This window comes from Aphelocoma coerulescens, chromosome 4A (assembly GCF_041296385.1).
Source record: "Aphelocoma coerulescens isolate FSJ_1873_10779 chromosome 4A, UR_Acoe_1.0, whole genome shotgun sequence".
NCBI classification, from domain to species: domain Eukaryota; kingdom Metazoa; phylum Chordata; class Aves; order Passeriformes; family Corvidae; genus Aphelocoma; species Aphelocoma coerulescens.
In genome coordinates, this window is record NC_091018.1 from 4,136,903 (window position 1) to 4,163,554 (window position 26,652).

Sequence of the window (26,652 nt, forward strand, 5' to 3'; positions counted from 1 at the left end):
GCAGGTGTACATATATATATACATATACAGATAGATGTATAGATGTATATATGTATATATGCATACATGTATATATGTATATATGTGAGGTCAGTGGCTCCTGGGACTGGTACAACATCCAGGAGACACTTGTGGCAGGCTTGGAGCTCCCAAACACAGCAAACCCCTCCCCTTTTCCCACACCTGACCCCTCTTGGATACAAAAATTGATAGATGGTGAAAGGGATCTACTGCTCAGTGAATACACATTTCAGTGTCCTTTCTGAAAGAGCTGTGAAAGCATTTTCGAACATGCTAGGCTGAATGTATGTTAAAATAGTTTAACTATTATAAATCATCCTGGTTTTAAAGTATCACTTATCATAGGAACATTTTAATGTATGGTGCTACATTTGCTTTCACAGTTTTGGGTTATGTCAACAGAATCATATAATGAAGATGTAGTAAAATCTTACTGCATTTTTAATGGAAACTCAGAAAAATGGAGTTTTTGTTTTAAAAAATGAGCTCCAAAAAGATTTTTTCCCCTGCCTTAGATGCCCACATCCAAATGTTCTTAGATGCTCTAGTCCAACAGAAGACCCAAACAGGTTCAGGCTAAAGGCAAGGGTGGGTGCAGCACCCACAAAAACTGCAGCACTTGTGCTCTGCTGACACTGAACTGGCTCACTTCAATTGATTTCTTTGATGTACAAATATAAAGCAGTAGCAAATCATTATCCATCTATAATACATCATTATAAAAATATATTTTTTCTGCCCTTCCATCACAGCTTCAAATCATCAAAAGATGCCCTTTAGCAGACAGAGCTAAAGTCAGAATGTTTATTAATAGTGGTTTTACAAGTGCTTAAACATTTGCAGTCTGTCTTAGAAATGATGATAGCACACAACCTGGCTTAAAAAAACCCTCTGAAAATTCCTTCCCTTCTCTGTCCCTCCTCAACCCACCCCAGCAAGGACAGCTGGGCAGGTGGGTGCTGCTGGACCACAGCAGGAGGCAGCAGTGGGAAGGTGGGAAGTGCCTCCACGAGTGCTGCTGCCAAAGGTACCAGATCCGAGCCCAGGCTGGGAATTGTCCGACGTGTATTTAGGGCTCAGTCCATGCACAGCCATAGGAGGGGTTGTGGAGATCAGCCGAGGCCATAAAGGAAATTTGTAACAATTCAGGTTAGCCCACATTTTGTCATGTTACCAAAAATAGCCTGTAAATAAATACATTTATGGGCCACTTCCTTGTAGGCAGCAACTACTTACAGCAGCATTCAGGTTTTAATGCTCAGCCATGCATTTCCAAAGGAGTGTTCTTTCTGTGGATTGCTATAGATCCAGGCTTCAAATGGAGATTGGGCACTATTGATCCTCTGGGGTTTATTATGGCCTGCATTGCACAGGATTCAGAACACTGCTGCAATCCACCAGCCATGCCCTTGCCTACCTTCAGCCAAAATCACCTTGTGTCCAGCCAACACCAGCCCCATGGCCCTTCCAAAGGGCAGCCACACACCTGGAGAGGCTGGCTCTTAGGGACCCAGAAGTGGCAGAGGGGCCGTGGGTGCTGCACCCCAAACACGCCCAGTCGAACTGTCCACAGCCCCCCTGCAGCAGGAGGGGCTGCCCGTGTCCCTCTGCCCCACCCCCAGACAAAAAACCACCCAAAAACCCCAACCCCAAGAGGTGCTGTCCCTCTCTGGGTGCCAGCTGGGGCTGTTCTGGTGAGGAGGAGTGTGGTGGTGAAGGATGAGGCTGCTCCTGCCCTCGTCCACCCCGGGGTGGCTTTAACACCTTTCTCCCACGCAAGGTGTGCTCGTCAGGCTGAGCTGACACCCAAACCCCTCAGCCTCTTGCTTTGTCAATACTTACCAGGAGCCACCTAGGAAGGACTGAAAAGAGAGTCAGTCTTTCAAGTTTATCAGTCTCCTAAACCTCGTTTGTCAAAATTTTGGCACTCAAAACTATCTTGGGATGGGCAGACCAGGAATCAACCCGAGCTCATCAAGCCAGGCTCAGTGCTGCCTTAAGAAGTGTGTACATCAGCCACTGAGGGGAAAAATGCCCAAAAAGCCTTTATGGAGACTGAAGAAAAGTGCAAAAATGGTGGTATTTTAAAGACTGAGCTGTTTAGTTACTTTAAGTCTTTCTAAACGACACAATAGTGGGTAACTGAGCAAAGATCAGAATGTGCACTTCCCAGGAGTACTGCCAGCACTGGGTCAGCCAGAAATGCTGTGGCACCCCAAGGGCTGTTTCAATTCCTTTTTAAAAATAAGATTTAGAAATAAAGTCCAGCCCTCACTTCAGAAAATCCCACTGGAATTGAAACTAAAATTAATATAATACCTAAAGGTACAATTTAAGTTCTGGTGCTCCAATGTTTTATTCACACATGAGCATTTATTAAGAATCAGGAGGACTCTGAATTCAATTCCTAATGCTCCTATTTCTTTGTATCATTCAACTTTTGATTGATTGCTCAACGGCAGCATGATTAATGCAGTTATTAGAACACCTGTTATAAAAATAATATGGAACAAACCCAATTTGTACATTGGAAGAATATTCTGGTAAGTCACCTGATCACCTGTAGAACAGAGGGCAACATGTTTCCTTGAACTGACACTGGGTAAGCTAAAACATTTCTTTTATGAACAAAAAAATCAGGTGATTCCATTCTGCTGTGTCACAGAACAGAGCCTGTTTACAAAAGCCTGCTAATGAGAAAAAAAGGCAGTGCTAAAAATGGAAGAAATTGTGAACACTCCACACATAGATGCAGACAGAAGTAAACATCATCACAGGAAATATATGCCTCGTAGATCTATTTAAAGGTCTTTTTTGTTTTTAAGTGACAGTGATTTATATTCAGGGCACATGTGTGTAACCATGTGTACATCAACAGGAGCTTGTAAGTAAATAAGCACCGTGCCTTTGACCCAGCAATGAAAGTAAAGAGGGAACAGGTGATCACTTAATTCCACCTGACTCCAACCAGCTTTCAGTCCCGTGTTTTGAGAAGGGAATGCTTCAGTTGCAAAGCTCAGAATCTGGAACATAACAATAATTAGGAAAATGTTTAATACCAACCCACCCTCTTTATTAAGTCATTTCTTCAAGTATTTTAATTAGTGCAAAACACTGGTTTGCATTAGTACAGTTACTATGGGAATTCACAGTCCAAAAAAAAAAATCTTAAAAGATTTCCAAAGTCAAACAAAAAACTTTTTAATACTGTATTTTTAGCAAGAACATTTTTAACAAAGAATGTGTACTTTAACTTAATATGGTACAACAGAGAAACCATACTTAAAAGTTTCCATTATCTAACACTCTACTGCATATTCATTTTTCCATCTTAAAAGACCAAAAGCCAAGCTGAACTGAGCATTAAAAAAAAAAGCATCAATTATAATCCTCATATTACGTCAGCTATTAGGGTTTAGCTCACACTTTTGAATTGGTCATCTAATGAAAGGACAATTTTTACATCGTTCTTTTAAAAAATGTACACACATTTCTTTTTAAAACGTAATATATATCGAGTATCTGCTTCAGTAAACAAAGCTTAATTTATAAACACAATCGAAACAGCTCCATGTTGAACAGTTTCAGTGATAAACTGGACTTGTATGATGTACAGCCAGTGAGGACCATTGTGGCTTAAAATCATTGTGCCATTGCTATTCAGTAATAGCCACCTCCTAAGGAAAAAAAAAAAGTTCTTTTTTGGGGCGGGGTGGAGAGGGGAAATAATTCATGTATGTGCTTAAAAATACTAAAACTCCTTTCTATCTCCGGGGACCTAAAAATGATCTGTTGTGACAGGCTTGGTTTGGTATGGTAAGCTTGTAAAAAGTCTCAGGATTTCTTAATACGGCAGTTTTCAATGCAGCAACAGTAAATTGCTTGAAATTGTCCTTCAAGTTTCATGCTACAAATCCTGTTCCTCACACAGTACTGAAGGCATCAAAGGTTGGAAGGGACATTTCTCAGGAACTATATAGTCTTCAAATAGTGGTCATCATACATTTTTCAGCAGTAGGTGGTTCCTTCAGTACATGATGGTCGGCTTGATGTATGTTCTGTTTTCTGGAGGAAACAAAAAAAAAAGAAGAAAAAAGTCAATTGCACAGTTGAACATTTCATAATTAACTGACACTTAGGTGGTTTCTTCACTTGGTTGTGGATTTTTTTGTTCCTCAAATGACAAGATCTACAAGTGATATAAACTGAGTTGATATGAACTGAACTGTCCAGCACGTGGGCACATTTTGTGTAGGGAAAGGAGGCACTGGGTGACAACACCTGGTCAAGCCCTCAATGACAAACACCCAGCACCACTTGCCCTGGTGTTTGCCAGCAATGGCTCAGGACAGGTTGTGAACACTCTGATTAAAATTTCCTTTCTTTAAGGCATTTTTTTAAAATCAAACATTCCTTTTCTCCCAAAGGCAGCCAGTGTTGGATTGCTGCCTCCCTGGGACAGACCCAGGGACAAGGCACCAGCTTTACCACACACCCTTGTCACTGCACAAAACCTGCCAGGGAACAGGGTGTTAAACCAAAACTGCATTGCTTTCAAAAAATGTAAATCAGGATCTGTTCTTGGAAAACTGTTCTTTCATTCAGAAACCACCACATTTTGCTTAAAATTCTATTTCTTTATTTAGAGAACGAAGCAGAAAAGCACTTCATAAAAATATTCCTAGTTATAGTACCTATCAACTGTGATTTTTCACATTAAGCAACTTTAAGCCCAGAGAAAAAATAAATATTGAAATGCCCACAGAAACTGAAGCTAACAAGAATCCATATTCCTGTTCATTATACAATGAATCACGAATCCACCCAGCTAAATCCGCAAGTACTGATCTGGAAGATGATAGCAAAATGATAATATGGAGCAGCATTTTGTATAATGTTGACATCTCTCCCATTACTGTTTTACATATGCCAATACTGAGCACTCCTAAGGAACGAACAAGTATTGACCTGCAAACTGACACTGATCCTTGGAGCAATCTCCAAGTTTGCCACATTTCAATTTCAAAATGCATTTCAGCTATAATATGAGTGATTTATCATTTAGCAGTAGCTGTCAAAGTAACCTCCTAGATAAAACAAAAACATCTGGAACCATAAACAGAGGAGAGCAGTAGCTGAATTTTAATCCAAATCCGACATGTTCACTTCATTAGGAACAGGAAACAGCTAATTAGTAATTGAATGTTTCGTGGTTTTAAGGAGGCTCAGACTCTCCAAACCAACATGATTTAATATGTATTTTGGATGTAAGCACAAATAAAGATCACAAGAGCCAGGGACGTAAAAACTCCAGAGGAACGTTTGGGAGCCTCCAAAGAAAGGACTAAAATTAGTTTCAGGCCATTGGCTGCTGAAAATGCTTGTCTTAAACCTAGTGGGGAATTGCTAAAGCCTGGGGGGGTGAGCAGAAATGCAAGGATTGAACACTGTGGGGTTTGTTTGTGGTTTTTGTTTCTTTTTCTCATGATCATTAGGAAGCTGCACATGGCTTCTTCCCAGTGGAGGCTGTTCTTTATATTCTTATTAAATTTTAAGTATTATTTTTTTAAATTAAAGTAAGATGAAGACATTGAGGGTACTGTGGGCTGACTAAAGTTTGGAACAGGTTTCCATATTTCCTTCCAATTCCCTTTATTTCTCAAGCAAAGTTCAGTGGAGGTATCTGGAATACCTCTAAGAGACAAAAGTAAATGCCACAGCTCAAACCCAGTGCAGCCACCCAGGAGACACCATTGATCAGTGAACAGAAAGTGCATAGTTAAATATCTCCTTTTTTATAACACCCTCAATTATTCTCCAGAAATTAAAATACTTTTTTGTTGCTGTGCAATAAACTGAATTTCATGGCATTAACCACGTCACACAGCAACCACCTCTGAGGAATTAACGTGCTGGGAGCAGCTGTGCCCCCACTTACACAGGGAAGACAATGTGATGTTGTCAAATTAATCTTTTCTGGAGAATATTCACCATCTCCTCAGTGCAGCTGACTGCAAGCTACAGACCATTTTATAGCACTTTACTGTATTATATAGCAAAGATTTGAATAAATCTGTGTGCAATAAATGTATTCTTTTATCAGGTTTATCCCTTAATCAAATATTCATTTATGTGGGCTTCATTCTATTAAAAAATGAAATTATACAAAGGTGAGCAAAAGCGTAGATTTACAGTAGTTTAAAGCCTAATCTCATTCTCTAGGGGTAATACTGACAATATAAAAACTGTATAAATGATATTCCCTAACACTAAATATGCTTATGAGCCCCCTGTGCATGTTACACTGCTTTACAGCCTACAGAGCAATGCATGACTGGCTTAATAAGCAAGACATTTAGAAAGGAGGTTTTTTCCCCTTCACAATGCATAAGACACGTAAAGATTTCCGAGTTTCTTGGTGAGCCAGAGTCTGTGTTAATAACTGGAATTTTCCCTCAGGATGGCGTTCTCTTGCCTGAGTTGTTAGCCCAGGGAAGGTGCAGCTCGTGTACTCTTTTTAGGTACAGCATTACCATTTGTCTCTTTCTTTCAAGGTTTTAATGGGTGCAGAAAGGACAAATCCAAAGGCAATAATCATCATCTGCATATTTATTAACCAACTTTTTGCTTTCTTTTTTGAATTTTCTGAATCCTTTGTGAGGCTTTGCTTGTAAGAGCTCTGGTTTAAATTTAGAATTCAGCTTTATTTCCCTAAAACTACTTTAAAACAAAATTTTCACATGTACCCTCCCAATGTGCCCTGGCAATGCTAGTGTGCAAACCCAGTCCAGGCAGAGAAGAAACTCCAGCTGCAGATACACCTTGGGATTGCCAGGGATCTGAGGGACAGTGTGAACTGTGGAGAAACTCACTGGAGGAACAAAAATTTGGGATCTGCTACATAGTGAGAAGATAGATAAATATGTTGTATCAATAATTGTACATTATCCATGTAATTTATAAGATACAACCCAGCACTACAGGCTGCAGAGAATATGAGCAGCAGGGATGAAATAATAAACTGGGAATCCTGCTCTGCCAGCTGAGCTGAAGGAGGAGCTGGGAGAGCAGCTGGAATAGGGTCAGGTGGAGCTGAGAGCTGGCTGTGTGGCCAGAGCAGGGGCAGGGGAGGCGAGGGCAGCCCTGTGCCAGGCTGGGCCCTCTCAGAGCCTCTGCACAGCTCCTGCTCCAGGGCTCGGATCTAGGAATCCTACAGGATACCCCACAAGTGTCCAACTGCACAGGAGCTGAGCTCTCCACCCTTCCCAGACTGGGTAAACACCAGCTCAGTTAGATCAGAGCCAAGCCCAGCTTTGGATGAAGCAACACATGGGAAATGTAATGCTGTAACAATAAATTAACTTGCAAAGCTGGGGCTAATTAGTTTGAACCAATGTCTTACTTTGTACAAAGGAAAAATCAGACAAAACCAGTCTGCTTCTACTGTGGATCACATCCTTCAGAAAAACTTTCCTTCCCTAAAGCCCTTGGGAGACAGGAGTATTGCCTGCATGGAAGGCCCCTAATCATGGGTAAGGACCAGAGCAATTACCAAAACACAGCAAAGGATCCCTTTGCTGCCATGAAGAAAAGATGGACCTGGGCTGACCATTCAGCTGAATGACAAGCAAAAATTACTTCTTTGCCTGCTTATTAGTCATCCAGCAAAACCTCTCTGATCTGCAAATACCCTTCAAACTGAGCAGTGAAAGAGCAGGGCATGGCTCCCTCTAGACCCAGGAAGAACAGGGTCAGTGAATGCTGGTTCTGTGAGCAGCAACCAACAAAGGTTGGTTTGTTTTAATCCCTCACACTTCCCTATGGCATCTCTCCACCCCTGCAGAGGGGCCCTCTCTGATGTCTCAAGCTGGCTGAGCCCCTGGGGATGCCTTGAGATTGGTACCAAAACCTCTCCTTCCCTCAGGACCGTGGTGCCTGACCCTCCAGGGCTGCTCACTCACAGAGAGCTGGGTTAGAGTTTCTTCCCCACTTTGGCTGCTGAGTCAACCTTGTCAAATATTTCCTCATCCATGTTAGCAGAGCTAAAAAAACTTGTACTAAACCCAGGATTTCAATTCAGTCACTGTAAGGCCCCGTTCCTGGTGAGCAGCTGATGGGGCAGCTCTCAGCTGCACGTGGCCAGTGTGGGCACGGAGTCACATCTGGGAACCGCTGGGAGCTTTAGAAGAGCTTTTCTAGAGACTCTGCAATGACACAGCATGAGCTAACTACCAGGGGTTTAATAATTCACAGCCTCCAGAGGAGGACATGCACGAGGGAGAGAACAAAGCTTGGGCAGGATGAAGAAAACAGGCCTAAGACACAGATACAGCAGGTTTGATTTGAAAACTCACTGGTTAGATCAGACTATTAATAAACTAAAGCCCAGTTTTCTAAATGATCAAACCCAAAATACATTCCAAACTTCAACAGTCCTTCATCTTTGACAAACAGATAAATATAAAACGTTATCCACGGTAACTTGAGAGTCTTTGTGCCAAATCTCTGCCAGGTTATGTCACAAACAAAAGCAGCAGCAGCAGCCCTGGGTGACCCTCCTGTTGCAGGCACAGGGAAGCCCATTGGCCTGCCTGCCTATGCTGCTGCCTCCATCCTAAAATTCAGAGTATTTTATTTTTTCGTGAATTGTTGTTATCAAGTATTACTGTAACACCTACTTTTTAAGATTTTAAGCTAACATTGCTTTGCTGATTGTTCCAATATCCCCTAACAATGAAATATTGTAATACAAAAGTTAACTAAGGTATAAACATGCGAAAGGAGAAGTCTCCCTGCGATCATAAAATGATGTTATTTTCTGTTCAGCAGTTCATGTTACTGCTGTTCATGCTAATTAATTAAAGGAGCTGTTGCTGTAATGTGCAAACAGGGAATCTGAGAAACTGAGAGGGCTTTTAGGTCTCGGAGTGAAGTTAAGTCAATCTGGGCGCGGGCAATCAAATGTAATGAAATCACTTGTCAGTGCTAAGCTTGCAAAAACTGTGAAGTTTGACTAGGGAGTAAAAGGATTATAATTAGATTTCCAATAGGATAATAACTAAATGGCAGAAAGCAGTAAAGAGAAAATATTACTTTGTTAGCTAATGGTGCTGCTGTTCGGTTTTAGTTTTTATCAGCACACTTGTAGTTGTGCTAATTTAATTTGCTTTTATCAGCAAAAATGCACTACTCGAATGGTACTTGAATGTCATTTGCAAAAATCATTGATCTGAAGGTGCACTTAATGACACCCAGTATGTTTATTTTATGTGGAAGGGAGATTGGCTGATAAAATGGTTGATGCACTGTGGTGCTGGCCCAGGAGTGAGCAGTGCAAGGAGGAGCAGGAGGGTGTCTGTGTGCTCATCCCCTACTCTGCTCCACTGCAGCTACCACTGATGTATTCTGCCAGCTAAAAACCTCCCAGCTCCAGCTCTGAATTAGATCTGGGATATGGAGGATGGAGGCATTAAGACTGTAAAGTTCAAAAAAGTTGTAAGTCTTGTCTGCATGAAATTTCTGTTCAATTAATACAAAAAGCAGAGGGAAAATGAGTCAACTAAATGGAAAAGATTTATAATGCAGATCAGAAACGCAGTACATGAACAGCTTGTGTTAATAAAATCATTTTAAGAAATGAGCATAAAATATGATATGACTTAATCACTGTGAAAGGTGGCTGTGCAGTAGTTCTGTAATTTTCCTTTAAACCGTCTTAAGGAGATACTGGCAGTGGAACTAATTGAATTTCAAAGGAAAAGCACTGTGTGAATGATAGATTTCTGTCCAGCAGAGCTATTGACAACAGAAAAAGAAAGCTCTGCATTGATGCTAAAGCTTTTTTTCTGAGCAATAGAAAGAGATTTTGGAAGCTTGGAAACAGCTTTGTATTAGGGACATGTGTTTTGCCCCTTCCTCCTCCCAGGGCCCGAAAAACAAAGGCAGCAAATGACAGGGGCAGTGAGGGAGTGTGCTCCAATTGTTAGAGCTGCAGCAGCAATAGGAGCTGTCAGGAACACGAATGGTAATCAAAGGGAAAGAGAATAAAAAGTTATTACAGTATCAGCATAAATAAAAATGAAAGAGATGGTGCTACAGAACAGGAACACTTTGAAATCTAAACAAGCTCCATGGAGAGCTCTCCAGAAAGCTTTTTATCAGCTGAGAGTGTTTAGTGACCAAGTGGCTCAGCTCCTCACGTCTCCCTACAAGCAGGATTACCAGGCCAGGGAGGTCAGAGCCAGCGGGGCAGAAAGGGAAGGGAATGGCTTTGCCGTGGAGGAACAGGGACAGGGCTGCAGCTCCTGCTGCTCAGGCCATGTCCTGTTCTCACCAAGCCCAGGGACACTGAACACAGGGAATATCCAGCTCTCCCTGTGGCCACGCTTTCGACCCGAACAAAACCTTCCTGAGCCAAAACGTCTCTCAGCTGAAGGGATGATGTAGTTGAGATCAGATTAAAAGAAAAAAACCCCAAAAAAACGCAACCTGAAATAAAAATGGTAAAATCACAAGGTTTTACTGTGTATTAATAAACTACAGGTGACGTAAGAAAGTTCTCTTGATTCCTTCCAGGAGTAAACAGTTGTTGAAGTGGCTGTGCATCACTTTCCTCACAGTATTTGTAATCATTTTTGATGTAAAGACACATTTCAGCCAAGTGTAATGGTTTTTCTTCAACTGAAAACTGAAATTTCCTTTCTTTTCTTTATACTAGAGTCTGCCCAGATGCACCTCTGACTCGCAGAGTTGTTTGGAAGAGCATTGAACACTCCTCTCAGCAGATACCATGAACAGATCACAAATGTTAGAAACATTTCACTTGTTGAATTTAAATACATGTGTCCCAAGTGCTCATGCAATATTTTGACTATTTCTGGCAGCAGTGATTTTCCAACTGCAATATTTAGAGCACAGCTCTAATCAGATGTGCACATATATATACACACACATATGTCAGATGTATCTATCTGCATTACAATAAAGCTGTGATTCTCCTGCTCTGTAATACAGAGTATATGAACCTAAAATCACAAGAAGAGACAGCAGCAGAAATATTTGAAAGCTTTCCTGTAAGGATGACAGATGGACGACAGATGCATACCAGAGGTATGCAAGTCAAACCTTCCCCAGCTGAAGAGAAATGCTCAAGTGAGGTTTGTGTCTCTAAGTGCACTGCAGCCCTTCTCCTGTCTGCACAAACTGCCTTTAGTTCCTCAGCACAGGGGATTTTTTGCACATTACCATTAAATGATGGAACAGAAAGGGTGGAATTGCCCTAAGAAGCAGCAATTCTATGGAAGAGGCAGCTGTCTCCAGGCTGCCACAGCAGCCAGCACAGAACTAAAGGGTCTGGAATGAACATGGCACAGGACTGAAGGGAGAAAACTCTACAAGGTGGACTTTCACCAAAATCAGAGAATTTCAATGTTCAAATTGTTCAGACCAAATTTTATCACAGGTGACTGTGGAGTTTCTGTGTGGCTTGAAGAGGCTTCCAAGGGGCATGGGAATATCCCTTGGGGCTCCCTGTCTCGGCTCCCCCAAAGAAGGATTTCACAACTCCTCATGTCTCAGACCTGCAGCCAGAACTCACCCACTGCTCTTTGGGAAGCACTCAGACCACACCTGGAGGTGCTGCACTCACACACAGCCACTGAACAGTGAGGGAAAAGCAGCACCAGATAGATGCCCCTAATGTGAACAAGGCTTTTCTTTTTCACTTATGGTTCATGTATTTTTTGAAAACACCTGCGATCTTAACAGGTAGGTAAGGACCAGAGGTAAAACATTTCACAAAGATAAATCACATGTAAAATCCCTTTTGAACTAAGGGTGTTATCTTGGTAGATAAATATCAGTTTTAATACAAATATCACCTCTAAATATCACTGCAGATAAATACCACATCTACTTAAACAAAGTTAATTTCTGATCTTGTAAAGTACGGTTCTTACAAAGGTTTTCTACATCAAACAGCAAAACCAACTGAAGTTCTGTAATTTACATTTATCTTAAAGCAGGAAAACAGATAAAAAACTGACTCTGCATTTCACTTATTTTTAATGACAAGCACACAGGTGAGAAGCTGTGGTACATACTGCACCTTGCATTGCTGCACTGTCATGTTGGGTTCCGTTGTGTTCTATTTCCATGTCTGGGATTCCAGCATCTGAAAGATGGGAGACTGAAGATTAATGCATTCCCCTTTGCCCCTCTCTCAGGCATCTTTAGAAAAATATTTATAGCAAACTAGGGTGCTCTCCAAGTTAACATGGTCCTGCATAAAACATTTGGTCCTCATAGAATTTTCAGTAGTAAATTGTTTCCAAAATGTGCAAACATTACTGGTCTCACAGTGAATTATTTTTAACGTGCTTCACATTTGTCTGACGATCAGATAATAACCAACACGTGCTAATAATGTCTGCAAAATCCTCTTGGAAAATGAGGGCATCTGACACATGAAAAATAAAAGTCAAAATTAAACTGCGATAATATTCAACTACATTGACTCTTGTATATAGCCAAATACCTCCAAATTACAGAGTTGAAGAATACAGCCAGTGCCAGGCAACAGTTTTGGGGTGTGTGTATCAGTTTGTGTGAGTGCATGTTACAGATAAGAACTGTGCAAATTGCATTTCAAACCTCAGCTCGGGATGTGTGAGCATGTGTTACCACCCAAACCAAAATTACAGCTGTCATATTATGTGAAATATTTCCAGATCTCTGAGAAGAGCTTTCCAAAGAGGACTGTGCTCTTTTTTTTTTTTTTAAGTTGAGAAGAAGTCTCATGACACTCACTTTGGACCTATTTAATTTCATGTTGGTGATACCTCTGTCTGCACAGTCCTTGGGGTGGGGGCGGGGGCTCCAACACCCCAGGGTGTTACGATAACAGATGCCATGATCCACCTTGTGCCAACAAGGATTAGCATGAAGGGGATGTGATTTGAATCCATGGCACCTCAAATCCTGAAGAAACATCTGCTTCCCTTATCATACAGCACTTAGGAATTGCAGGAAGGAAAAACCCACACCTGAAAGAGAGCTGTGTGCAGAGTTTGGGAGTTTTTCTGTGCAATATGCCTGTTCTGGACTTTCTCAAATAGAGAATAATTGCACTGTTGCTTTCACAGATCCCTTCAGCTGGAGTGTCAGGATCTGTCACAGAGGTGATGCTTTGCTGGTGACCCTGCAGTAACGGAGCTCTGTGTGAAAGCAGGGCAACGCTGCAAAGTACAGTCCTTACAGGAGAGCAATAGCTCAGCAATAAATGTGTAAATGAAATATATGTCATGTGTGCATATACAGCTCTATAAATGTATATATGATCCAAAAAAAGCAGTATTTTCACAGATACGATTTTTTACTTATAAAATTACAAGTGACTGCTATTCTGCAGGGTTTCCCTTACTCAGATTCCTGTTCTGAAGGCAAGTGCAGGGCACTGACCTATCAATCTGAAAAGGTTCTTTCTTTTCAAACCCTTCAGAGTACGTGTTGTATATACCAAAAATGACAAAGTCATCTGTAACTAATAACAGCATCTGTTAAATGAGACAGACTGTCAGAGTTAAATTAAAAATACTCAGAATAGCCCTTCACATTTTGTTGTCATAAAATTGTACCTGCAATTAAATTGTGGATTAAGATGCTAATGAGCTACCTGATTTGCATGTGCAATCAGATTAGCATGTAAATATCAGCTTCTTGCAGGCACTAACATATATATGACTACCTGAGTGTGCCTGCAAATCAAACTGCTGCAGCCAGGCCCACACTAGCAGATGTAAAGGTGTGTTAATCACACTGTTGGCACGTTGGTATCCCTGAATTTGTGGCTTCCAGAACTGCTGGGTGCTCCTGGCTGGTGTGTGAGCAGCAGGTGCTTCCCTGCAGTAGCAGCACCCAGGAGAGTGACCTTACAGCACATGAGGATTTTAGGTTTTTTCTGACATTCATCTCAAGGTGCTGGTTCTGTTCATGGGATCCAGTCTGGGCATTTGTCTGATCCAGTGGACATGGTAGAGAAGGTTTTTGCTGGCTCTGGCCGCCCACTCTCCCCTGGTCACTGTCCCCCATCATGGTGAGACTGCGGCTGCAAATCCACATCTGAATCCCCCCTGGCCACTGCCAGTGCTCCAAGGATGCCAGCCAGTCCCTGCTTCCAGGGCTCTGCAGGGCTATAAACCAGCAGATGAGAGGATGCTTCTGAAAGATGCTGCTCTCGTCCTCACAGGGTTTATATCCCTTGGGTGCCCTGATAAATCACGGCTCACAGTCCCCTGCAGAGCACTGTGGTGGCAGCTCACACACACAGCCTTGCCCTGGCTTTAGGGAACAGTCTGGGCAGCTCTCACAGCTGAGAACTCCACACAAGCCAAATTCATTATTTTTGCTCAGCAGTCAGGCAGTTTTTGCACTCTGCAGTCTCTAGCAGTGCCCAAAGCAGGCAGCACAAATTAACACACCACAGGACACCAGAACGCAGCAGAGACTGAGTGTCACTCTGGCTCCTGAGCCTCTGCAGAGACTTCAGGTACGGATGCCCAGACTAAACCTGAGCTGCAGAACCTGAAATTAATAAGATCTCAACTAGGTTCAGTCTTGAAGATTCAAACCAAAGCTCTAAACTTTGGTCAGAACCATCTTAAGCTCAAAAGGCAAATTCTCCCAGTAGCCAGAACTTAATCACTGTTCAGGAGATGAACTGATTTGCTTTTGTTTCACAAGAGTATTTGGGAAGTGTTCAAAACCCAGTCAGCTCTGAAAGCTGATACATATTTAACAAACTTAATAGGTCCTGAGGCTGAGCAAACTTCAGCCAAACGGCTTTTAACGTGAAGCTCAGCAGTTCTAAAAATGAATCTGCTGGGAGAGAAGAGTTCAGAGAACCTTATAGGAACCAAATTTCACATTGTCTTAGCTGGCACTGTAACAGATTTCTCTGTAATATATTCAGCATTTCTTGTCATCTCTGTGTAAGCTGCTCTGTCTGCTTCTCTAGTTGCAGACTTCTTTATTTTTTTAATTCACGACCCAGAGCACATGGCCTGAAATAGATTTTTCATTATTTCAGGAAAGAATTGTGGGGGTTTATTCTGAAATTTGCTCTGTGCATCATCTGATTTTTTTTTTTCCTCACTCAATCAACATCATTTTAAGCTGACTGTGAAAGGCCAACTAAGACATTACCATTTAACATCCTGAGACCGTCACCTGATGTGGCCTGTTTAAGCGCCTGTTCCACTTGTTCTCTTCTCTTGGATTCAAATTCCAAAGCTTCCTGCAATTTTCTCTTTGCCTTCTTCTCTTTCTTCAAGCGTTTCTGAATTGTGGCTGAAATGTAAATACAATGTAAGAATGGCTGTTAGGGCACAATTAATAGATGATGGAGGCAGCAAAAAATTAGTTTATGTTTGATATTCAAAGGTGCAGTTCTAGCTCGAGACCCCTGTAACAGTAAAGATGTGCATGTGGTGATGACCTGAAAGCCAAACAATTCAGAGGATGCTGCTTATTGGTGAAATTCTCTTTCAAGTCAGGAGCAATCAAATCTGTGAATGATCTGAGGTTTCTGGTGACTTAAGTGGGACTCAGGAGGGGCAGAGCAGGCTGTCCTACAGGGAGCTAAAGTTTTGTTTTACAGAAATATACAGTCCCACCACACTTGGGTGATGCAACATTTCTGGACACCCACTGCAATTTAACAGCTGCAAATAGTATTTACTGACCCTTCACAACTCGACTGAGAAGCGCCCTTTGGTGCCCCCAGCGAGACCTGGCACTCCAGACAGTTCCACACACCCAATTTCCATTCGAAAAGCACAGGAAGATAGGACTTGGCACCTACACTTTTGGTCTTATCTAGCTTTATCTTCCTGATTTCACGGATGTAATCTAGAAGTAGCTTTTGGCACATGAAGTGCTGTTCCTTTCCTTCAGATGCAGATCTGAATTTTAAAAAGAATACTGTCTCCTTTGGAATGGCACAGCGAGAAATTCAGATTTACCAATTTAATTGCCTATTACTATCAAAAGCTTCTAACCAGTCATGGTTTTGTCTCAGAATGACCCATTTGGGGTGCGCTACTGTACCTCCATCTCCTGATGCTAAAAAATATATAGCGTTATCTGCTTCAGATCTTGCACTTGGGCAGACAATTTCTCACAGCTCTATTTTGTTGGGCTGAAGTTCTTCACAAGACAAACTGAGCAGCACTGAAGCTGCAGAAATGAGGGCTAGAGAAGTAATGACAAAAATCACCAAAATACCCAGATTACAGCCATATCTTTCTCACAGTAAGACAGATTCTCAATGCTTGGAGGGTAACAGCAGAAACAAAAAGAAATTAAAGCTGTCAAATGAAGAAATCAGGCTGGGAATACCTGGGCACAGTGGTGCTAGTACACCTGTAAGCCATGGAACTGTACCAGCTTCCCTCCTCAGAACCTGCCAAAACTCTCTGGGGCCAGTTGCCCTCCAGGTAATAATCCTTCAGCCACTGTTCTGCTTATAGAAACGTGTGCTTCGTTCTGGTTTTGTGAAATTTACATCTTTCATTACCAGTGCTGCTCCACTGCTGCACTACACTGGAGTATGGATGTCAGCTAACCCTGAGTCCTCGGCAGCTCCAGCTGGAAATGCCAAAGGGTTACACATTTAATAGATACCTAAACTCCATTTTTCATTCACTCACCTCTGCTTTGCAGCTCAGCTGTGAGTTGCCTTTCCAAGCTCTCTCGTAGTTCTCGCTCTCTACAAAGCTCCATCTTTAGCTCTTTCTTTTCCTGCTGTATCTGCTTTTCCTGGACTCTTGCATTGTCCACAGCCACTTTCAGCAGGCCCTAAAACACACATAAATGCAAGATCTGAAAACACCATTCTCTTTCAGAAGTGGCAAAATTCATCCATTTGTTTCTTTTAGACCCTCTAGGAAAACAGAAAGATTAGAAGCAGGAACCTACAGACCTGGAGCACAACTGGGCATTGGAAGTAGCCAATGTTGTAGGAAAATGAGGAATTTTGTGGCATGGGATGATTCAGTACAGCTTTGGCTAATTCATCCTGCTGCTGTGGTTTGTTACACACACAGTGCCATGTCTCTGCTGACCTCAGGAACTGCAGAGAGAAACACTGCAGCAATAATCAGAATGGTGCATTTCAATATGACCACTATTGCCAATTATTAAGTCAAATATACAATGTATGAAACCCTTTCAGGACTGCTAAGACCAGAGAGAGAGGAAACCTAAGCATGACATTAAATAAAAGAGATGAGAAACTGCAGATACAAAATAGCTTCTGAAACTTTTTTAAGAGTGAAAAAGAAACATGTTATCTATCATGACATAACCTGGCCCTGTAGAGAAGAATTTACCTGAATGTTGGTTAATAGTGTTTCTACTGATGAAAGACCATCAGCAAAAAGAAATGGCGCCGGAAATCCAGGAGGCAAGGCCTGTCCAGCCAGTTGGACTTTATCTAAGGTTGGTTTCATTATTGGAATGGCAATTTGGACCTCTTCTGTAAAGATAGGTTTAAAAGCGACATCAGAAAGCATTGGAAATATAGGTGATTGTAATTTCTAGAAACTAGCATTTTGTTTATCTGGAAGTCAAAATACAAATGAGTTAGTAAAATCAACATTGTTTCAGTCTTTGGGCAGCTGGGACTGTTGCCAAGGTAAGTTTGCAAAATAGTACAGAACAATAATCAATACCCTGAGACTATAACACAGCTGTAATGGAGTACAGACTATTATACTTCAAATTCTACAGAATTATACTACAGAATTATAACAGTATTACGCAGTTCATTAAACCTGAATGACCTGTCTTCACTCTATCATGTTTGCCATTCTGTGATGTGTGCTTTTTGTTGCTATAACCTTGGCAAAATTCTAATCAAGGAATGTATCCCATCTCTTTACTCCTTTACCTTTCCCCTTCCCGTGCTCAGCAGTAAATAATCTCCACTGAGCCATCCATCCCCTCCCGGCTCTGCCAGCACTGCACGGAACTGGAGCATCCCCTGCAGAGAGCAAACTGGGGCCTGGCAGCTGCCCCTTCACTCCTTCTTTCAAATACATTGTGTGGTTATAGATCAAGCTGTGCACAGACAGCAGAAATGTGTACCCAGAAAGGAACAATGTTAGTAACTGGTTTTTTCAAGAATCCCTTCAATTTGGTGAGGAATCAGTACTATCACAAATGAACTCCCATTTTTGAATAGAATAATTTAAGCATCTTTTAGGACAGTAGATGTATCTCCTTCTCTCAGATCCCTGTGAGTACTTCTTCCCACGTATTCATTTTAATTGCTGAAAACTACACAATTAAAATCTAGCTGTCTCTAAAGCCAAATTCGGTACATTTCTTTTACCCTGAAATGCTAAAAAAATACTTCTGTGCAATATTTCATGAAAATCCAGTCTATATATATATATATATATATGTATACATATATATATAATGATCCTGCACTTGCAGAATGGGAGTATCTCCCTTTTAGTGAAGCCTGTGATCCCTGCCTTGGCCATGAGCTCCTGATGCCAGTGCTCGCTCAGGGAAGCTGCACAGCCAGACCCCAGAGTTTCATCTGTCAAGTGCCTTGGTCATATTAAAGCCTGGATTTACAATTAGACCACACCATATTCAAAAGGTCTCCTTCTCCCACTCCTGTTTTTAAGGAATAAACAACTTAAAAATAATCTGACAACTAATTAACCCAGGGTGTCTCCACAGCAGCACTATTTTCTGGTGTAACACACTCCAGAAGCCTCCATCGAGCTGCACTTCTTGCCATGTGTCTGAAACATCCACCAAACAACAAACCAGGAGCATTAGCAGCTTTCAAGTATTCTTTGAAATCTCTGGTTTGGGAGTATTTTGTCTTTGCTCTGTGAGTTCATTAAATGGAGCATCTTCCTAATGATTTTTCAGGACTAATAACAAAAGCCAGTAACCTCTACACGTCCTCAGAGCCAGCATCTTAGATGGAATTTAAGTGATCCATTTAAAAAATCCCAGCTTGGGTAACAAACTCAGACCACGAAGTTTGTGCTGATTCAGACACACAATTTCTCATATTTAAATATATCAGCGGCAGAGTTTTTAAAATAACCTGATTAGTTGTCACACATGATGCTGCACAGAAATAACAGCTAAGCCACAGAGTCACAAAAGACTAAACAGAAGTGGCATTTGAAGAAGAAAGCAATACATGAAGTATGCATAACAAAACTGGAGCTGCTCTAACACCTCTAGAAATCTCTGCTATTTGGAGATGAAAGTAATAACATTAAATTGGCCGAAAGGAAAATTACTATTGACTGTGAAGACAGGTTGCATGGTCTATGGTTTGTAATGCTACTGTACAGCAGATTGAAGTTTCAAAATAGTATTACTCTTCTTTAAAGAGATAGACACAGCTAAATTAGGTGCTGCTTGCTGCAGTGAGGATCAAATGCAAAAAGAATCGTATTTCATCAGACCTAGTCAACACCAGGAAAATAAATAGAAATATAAGAGGTATGCAGGCAATGATTCATTTTGATAATCTGGCCCAAGAGAGACACATAGAGACAGCACACAGATCTAAGCTTCTACCAAAAGACAAATAGGACACAGAGGGTGGGAATTGGGATGACAGTGTAGCAGAGGTCACATCGATTTTCAGCAGCAGTTTTCACACAGATGAGATAACCCTGGACTCTATTTGGCCCATTGTTCATATCCTACCTGTCCCAGAAGCAATAAATTTCCAAGTCCCAGAAAAAGGGCAGTAAAGAAGAAGGATTCTACTTATGACTTCTTATGATTAAGTTTTTGTGCTAACCAAACATGCTTTGCAGACCAAGGTCACATTGCATGTTAAAGTCTGTAATAGCTGAAACTAGAAGCAGCATATTATGTTTTAGCGTATATGGGTGGAAACTGTCAAACCATTCATCATTTTTTTTTCTGATTGAAATCACACTCTGCAAAGATGAATGATAAATGCATTAGAAATCTATTTCAATCTTGTAATAGGTGTTCACATCTGAACGGTGTCCACATCTTGCCCATACTCTGAGTAAGTGCACAGTTGGGCAGAAATTTATTAGCTAGACTTGAGGAATCATAATTGGTAAAGCAATTAAAAATGGCATGTGCTGGAAGCATTTCTTGTGGACTATGGCAAATGCATCTCTTTAATGGAAAAAAAATAATGTTGATTTAAGGATTTTGATTTTAAACACCACTAAAAATATAAATGCTAAAAGCTGCACTCACATATACAATACAACAGAATAAGCAAGAAATAAAGCCAAGACAGCTCCAGTCTGAGCAAGGACACAAACAACCTTTCTGATTATTGAAGCAAAGTGGGAACTACTTTTATCGAGCCTGTTTGTTAAACCTGCCATGCTTTATAAAAGCATTCAGGAATCCATTTAGAGTGCAGTCTTTTTATTTTAATTTCTAGCTGACATCCAGATGAATAGATGAAAGCAAGAATTATATTGCAGAGCAAAGAAATACACAGTAAACACTAACAGTGAATGGAGTATCATCCTGGGAAAGCACACAGAAATCTGTTAGGAAGTTTCTTGCTCTTAATTCAATATGCTTAAGTATTTCATCTTCTGTCTTCTGCCTAAATTGCAGGAACAGGGATTGGCAAATGAAGCATCAACCTCCAGACTGAACACAGCGCTGGGAACAGGGGGATGTGAATTGCTCCCTGCATGGCCCAAACCAACAGGCACTTTTATTTGCCAGCTGGTTTATTTTCTTTCAGAAGGCATGTTTTTAAACCCATCAGTCACATCCCTGATCCACTTGACACACCACATTCCCTCTCAAAACAAGGGAGAAAAATTAAAGGTACAATTTACACTGGTTAGACCACCAAGTTATTTCTTCCCATGTCCTTAAAAACTTTATCTACCTGGAGCTGTATGAGCACTGTTCACCTCCAACTGCTCATAGAACGTAACTCATGCATTAAATAAATACGTGGCATATGGAGGAGAGAGAAACAATTTATGCAGAATTTACAGTTATTAACCTGTTAGTTACTAACCAAGACATTTGATCTGAGAAACCCTTCAGCCAGGGATAAGAAGATGGTTTTGGACACAGATGGTAGCTGGATCACTCCTTTCCCCTGCCTGTGGCATAAAATTCAGAAACCCAAGGACTAAAGTGGTTTATTACAATTATAATTCTTTGAGTTTCATACCTGAGTGATGGGGATTACATTTAATGACCCATAGTTACAGAACAGGCTGGATACTCTAATGGACCTTTGACTTTTAATAAAATAAAGCAGAGGATCTGCAACATCAGCTGGGTTGTCTGTGTGACTCATCCCTGAAAGTAAAATTCGTATTTGAAATAGCATCATTTGCCCAAAGATCTGACAGAATCATCCAAACTGATGTATCTTCATAGTGGCAAGAGGATCCCTGACTTCCAGCTCTACATCTACTTCACAGGAGGGGTAGGTGGTGTCCAAATGTGGGTATTTTACAGAATTAGGGCCAAAATTCTAATTTTTGACTGCAAAATCAGTTTTCTGAAAAAATGAGACTTCTTATTATAATTTTAAATCTTGGCAACTTCTGTATTGCTTAACTAAAAATGAGGTTGGTTTTTTTCTTTTACAGCAAAGTAAGTATGAAAACCTGTAATCTGAAGCATTATTTATTTCAAATATCTTGTGTTTCTAATTCTACAATGACAGGGTTACCTGCCTTCCATGTCTTAATAAATTCCAAAATCCTCCGTAACCCTCTGCCTTTTTTTCCCCTCACTCACTATTGCTCTGCCAGGAGCTGAGACTCCTGATCATCAGTGAGAAAAGAGATGCCTCCTGTAAACCAGGCACCAATCAGACTTTGAAATTTACTGCTTTAACCTTGTGATTCAGGTGCCAGATTTAAAGTCACTGCTGTTTTTCTTAATTACAGCCCCTGAATGAACAGGGTCAATGAATGCAATTGAGGAGTAGCTGATTAATCCAGTGCAGTACCTTTAAATCAGATTTCATTTTGTTTTCCGGTGACTGATACAAGCATTGTTCACTACGGAGCTTTGCCATGAGAAAATTTCACTTTGAGAACACTATCTAACAATTATAGATACATTTCCTGCATTTCCACACTGCCTTAAAAGCTTCTAGAAACAACCAGAGAACAGTACCATCAACTAGGCTCCACTTATCTGTGTCCAAGCAGGTTCTCACCTGTGTGCTCTGAAATCACTCGATTTTGTCCTGAACAAGTGTGTAATAAAACTTTTTCACTGTTTACAACACAGCAGGAAAATGCAGGCCATAGAGTCATGGAATTGTTGAGGTTGGGAAAGAGCTGGACCATCATGGAGTCCAGCTGCTCCCCCTGCACTGCCAGGGCCACACTGACCGTGTCCCCAGGTGCCACACGCACATGGCTTTTGAATCCCTCCAGGGATGAGGACTTCACCACTGCCCTGGGCAGCTGTGACAGGACTGGACAGCCCTTTCCATGAAGGAATTTTTCCACTAGCCAACCTGAACCTCCCCTGGCACAGCTCAAGGCCGTTCCCTCTCTCCTGTCCCTGTTCCCTGGGAGCAGAGCCCGACCCCCCCGGCTGCCCCCTCCTGTCAGGTACTTGTGCAGAGCCACAAGGTCCCCCCTGAGCCTCCTTTGCTCCAGGCTGAGCCCCTTTCCCAGCTCCCTCAGCCTCTTCTGGTGCTCCAGCCCCAGCTCCGTTCCCTTCCCTGGACACGCTCCAGCCCCTCAATGTCCTTCTTGTCGTGAGGGTCCCAGAGCTGTCCCCAGCACTGGAGGTGCCCCAGCAGTGCCAGCACAGGTGATGGGCACTGCCCTGATCCCACTGAACACACCATTCCTGCTCTCAGGAATGATGAGGGTGAGTCCTCCCAAAGGACATCACAGAGCTGCCACTTGGGGTTTGAATACGAGGAGGCAGCAAAAAGCAGAGAAATGAAGATTTCGCTAGAAAAGGTTGAAATTACAGTTTACAAACTGCCTTTATCTGTGCACTCTTTATCAAGAGGTGCATGATTATACAGCTTTGACATTTTCATCAGTGTACTCTCATTAATAACACAGAAAATTATATCTATTTATAACTTCAACATATTTACAATATACTCTGATGTTCACATGCCACTGGCAGTAAAAACACCTGAAAATATTTCATTAATTCAAGCCTTAAAAACAAAGACCTGAGTTAGATGAGATACTTGGTTTGCAATAATAATAAAAAATGAAATTAAAAAGTGCAGCAATTCACTGGCTCAACATCAGAACTAGAGAGTTTCACTGCATGTAACTTCAGTCTAAAGTTCAGTATTAAGAAAATATACAGATCAAGAAAAACAAATACAGCTGATGTCACCTGGCTAAATTCTGTTTATTAAGGAGAAGCCCAAGTACTCCCACTAAGGCTCCTAATAAATATATAAAGAGCCTTCAAAAGGCTGTTTTTTATATTCAGAATTATTTACAATTTGTAGTTTGTCCGTGTTATTATTATCCCTGCTTTCTCCTACGAGCTGCTCCTCAGTCAGGTTTTGGTAATTTCGATTCCAAAATATTTTAAGTTGTTCTGTGCTTCAAGCTGCTTCTTAATCTAGAGAGAAGCTTAAATACTATTGATCTGCATCTTCCATATGGCAATTTGAAGTAACTTTGTGTTCAGGCAATAACAGTACCTTGTCACTCCTCAGGCACGATGAGGAGGATTATTTCTACTGACAACAGAGAGAAGGGAAAATGTGAACTGTTCAATAAAAGGTTAGTATCAAAATTACTGTGGCATGGAAGAGAGGGGAAAAATGAAACAAAATAAACAAAATCCTCCTATGGTCATTATCAGGTTATAAAATTTTTCTCAGCTATCTCTCCTATTAACATTCACAAAGGTTTTTTTCATGGTGATTTTTAAGCATCACTGTAGTCTGACTATTCCTCCACTGAGATTTTAAAGTGTCAGATGAGGATGGGTAGGAGAAACTTGCCAAGAAAAAAAAAAGATTCTTCAATTTTCTTCGCGGATTCAGCTTTTCCCTATTAATGTTGAGATTATTTCTTCAACTATTTTGTTGCAAATATTTATGACTCCATATGGAACAACAGATGTTGAAGAGAAGGGATAGCAGAAAAGACTTCATTTTCAGCAATTACCCTGCTACTTGTTGTCATACTGTAGGTGTTCTTAGTGCATCTATTTTACATACCACCCTGTCCTTTCACACACTGCAAAAATGTCAGTTTGGATAATTAATGTAATAACTGTAGTCTAAATCATTTCCACAATGAAAAAAAATATATAAATAGGACAACAGGAGGAAGAAATCAAGAAGGCAAGGGGAAGAGAGGAATTGCTTTAGCAGTTCTGCTGGAATATCTGATCAGGAATCAGTTTGCAAAGCTGCATTAGGTCCTTAATACAAAATCTCTCCCTTTGGGACAGATTCCAGTGACTGTCACCAAGAGAAATCATACCAAGAAACAGGAAAACAAAGCTATGCAGGAAGCAGGATAATCTTGTAGGATCATATACAGCCAACACCACAAAGAGATTACAGTTATGTATTGATTTATGCTAACACAGCAATTATGACACACAAGATACTTAACCTCTTAATATATTTTAAAATAGTATCAAACTAATATCAATATTATTACTAGTGAGTTCAATTTCTTCAAGTACACATATAACTGGCAGTTAAGCCTTTCAAATGTTTGAAACAGAAGGAATACTCCATTTCCTGGATATTCCTGGATAATTATTCTTGCTTTATTAAGGTTTATTTTACAGCTGTGTAAAATAGGTTATAAAGGACAATTCTGCTATTATGCCTACCCCTGCTTAGGCTTAATAAATATTATATTCCACACCATCCATTAAAGCCAAGCAGTGGAGAAAATAGGAGTGGTAGTAATCTCCTCCACAGATGTAAAATACCTTTAATAAAATAAGGGTGTATAACAGTCAGGAACAAATTACTGAGGTCTGCTTTAATAAAATAGTACCCTTAAAGCAGTATTACTCTTAAGGTACTGACATTCCCACTGGTGATGCAGTGTATCCTTTCAGAGCAGTGCAGCTTGTTAAAATGGCAAGATATCTTTTTGCAATAGAGTGTTTGTGTCCAGGCAGATACAAGGTTTGTATAGAATGCATCCAGGGAGCCATAAAACTGGTGGGAAACATATTTCTCCGTGGTATTTTAGTACTTCGAAAAATTCAATCACTGGGAAAAAATGTTTTGCTGTAAACATCTGAAGAGCATTATAAAAGCAATGGCTTCCCACAGCACCTGCTTAAATAATTTTAAGAGGGAGTGAGTACGTCTTTGCTCGTCTTCTAAAACTTGTAGAAAGCTTCTCCTATTAATTTCCCTGGTGCTGTCAGGCCAGGGCACTTTTAATCAGAAATAATTATGAGTGCAATTGGGGAATGTTCACTGGCAGGGTTTTTTGCACTGCAGAAATAAGACAACTTTCAAAACTGATCGTTAGGAGAAATATGATTAACGGGAAAATATACCCAGAGAGATGAGCACCTGAAAGGTTTGCTTCTGAATGAATTATGAATTCCTCAGATGTCAGTAAAGAAGGACTCTGCTTATATATCCCAGTGTTTGAATTCAGTTCAGTTACACATTGATTTTATAAACCCTGATTAAGCATGAGAAATCCATCCCTTTTTAGGTCACCTGTTTTAATTCTGACTTTTCCCCAGAAACCTTTAACCCTGCCCCAGCTCCTGATCCATCCCACACAGTCCAAAGCACATCCCTGATCCCTCCTGTGAGCCCATCTCCACTCCCCAGTGCCACCAGTTAGTGCCAGTATCTCCTGCAGGATTACAGGTCAGAGGGCTGAACCCTGACACAACCAACTCTCTCTTGGGCTAAGAAACAGCCAGAATTTGGCTCATCTCCGTCCTCCTCCCCTGGTGAGCTAGGAGGGCAAGCAAGAGCCCCTCTGGCAGCAATGCAGCCCTGGTGTGTGGCTGTGACACTGCAGTGACAGAGTGACCAGACTCACAGATATTCCAGCAGCAATCCGTGTGGAGCTGCCTGTCCATGGCAACTCCTCACCACCAAACAATTACATGATGCTCTGGGGAAAGACAAGTTTTCCTAGCATACAGCCAATCTATCAACAGGAAAACCTCTTTCTGACCCAAATGGCAGCTGTGATCAGGGTATAAATGGAAGCTAAGCACCAAGTACTCCACATCCACTACTCTGCAGCCTAATAACTGGGAAGTCTGCTGCTGTCACTTGTCCTGAGCACTTTTAAAGGATCAAATAGTGGGGAGAGGAAAGGAAGAGGAGAACTTTCTGCAGAAGGCAGCAGCTATCTGACATTAATCTGCTGTGTTCCTCCCCGAGATGAGCCCGAGCTGCCGGGGAGGTTGATGCTGTGCTGCCAGGGATGCTGTGCTGCCACGTGCTCCAAGCTCCTCAGCCTCACAGCCGTGGCACCTCTGCAGTGACCACCTTCTTCACAGTGACCCCCGGCACATACCTAAGAAAAAACATCACTTGTAAACAATGAGTGAACTATTTCAGCAGTTCCAGGGTCTGCTTCCCTCTAACTGGTTACCAGTACA

At 41.3% G+C, this 26,652-nt stretch overlaps 1 protein-coding gene across 4 annotated transcripts in view; it reads right to left on the bottom strand.

Moving 5' to 3' along the window:
* Positions 1–3,149: 3,149 nt before the first annotated feature.
* The window catches only part of DACH2 (dachshund family transcription factor 2), a 249,801-nt gene continuing 226,298 nt past the window's right edge, over positions 3,150–26,652 (bottom strand). The window contains exons 8-12 of one of the 4 annotated variants that reach the window (XM_069015047.1): positions 17,409–17,551; positions 16,728–16,875; positions 15,223–15,366; positions 12,128–12,193; positions 3,150–4,086 (exon numbers count right to left, since the gene is read on the bottom strand). In XM_069015047.1, coding sequence (XP_068871148.1) covers positions 4,049–4,086; positions 12,128–12,193; positions 15,223–15,366; positions 16,728–16,875; positions 17,409–17,551 — 539 coding nt within the window. In that variant the 3' untranslated portion in view covers positions 3,150–4,048. Of the gene's footprint in view, positions 4,087–12,127; positions 12,194–15,222; positions 15,367–16,727; positions 16,876–17,408; positions 17,555–26,652 lie in introns of all 4 variants that reach the window. The other 3 variants (XM_069015048.1, XM_069015046.1, XM_069015049.1) reach the window with 3 other exon arrangements.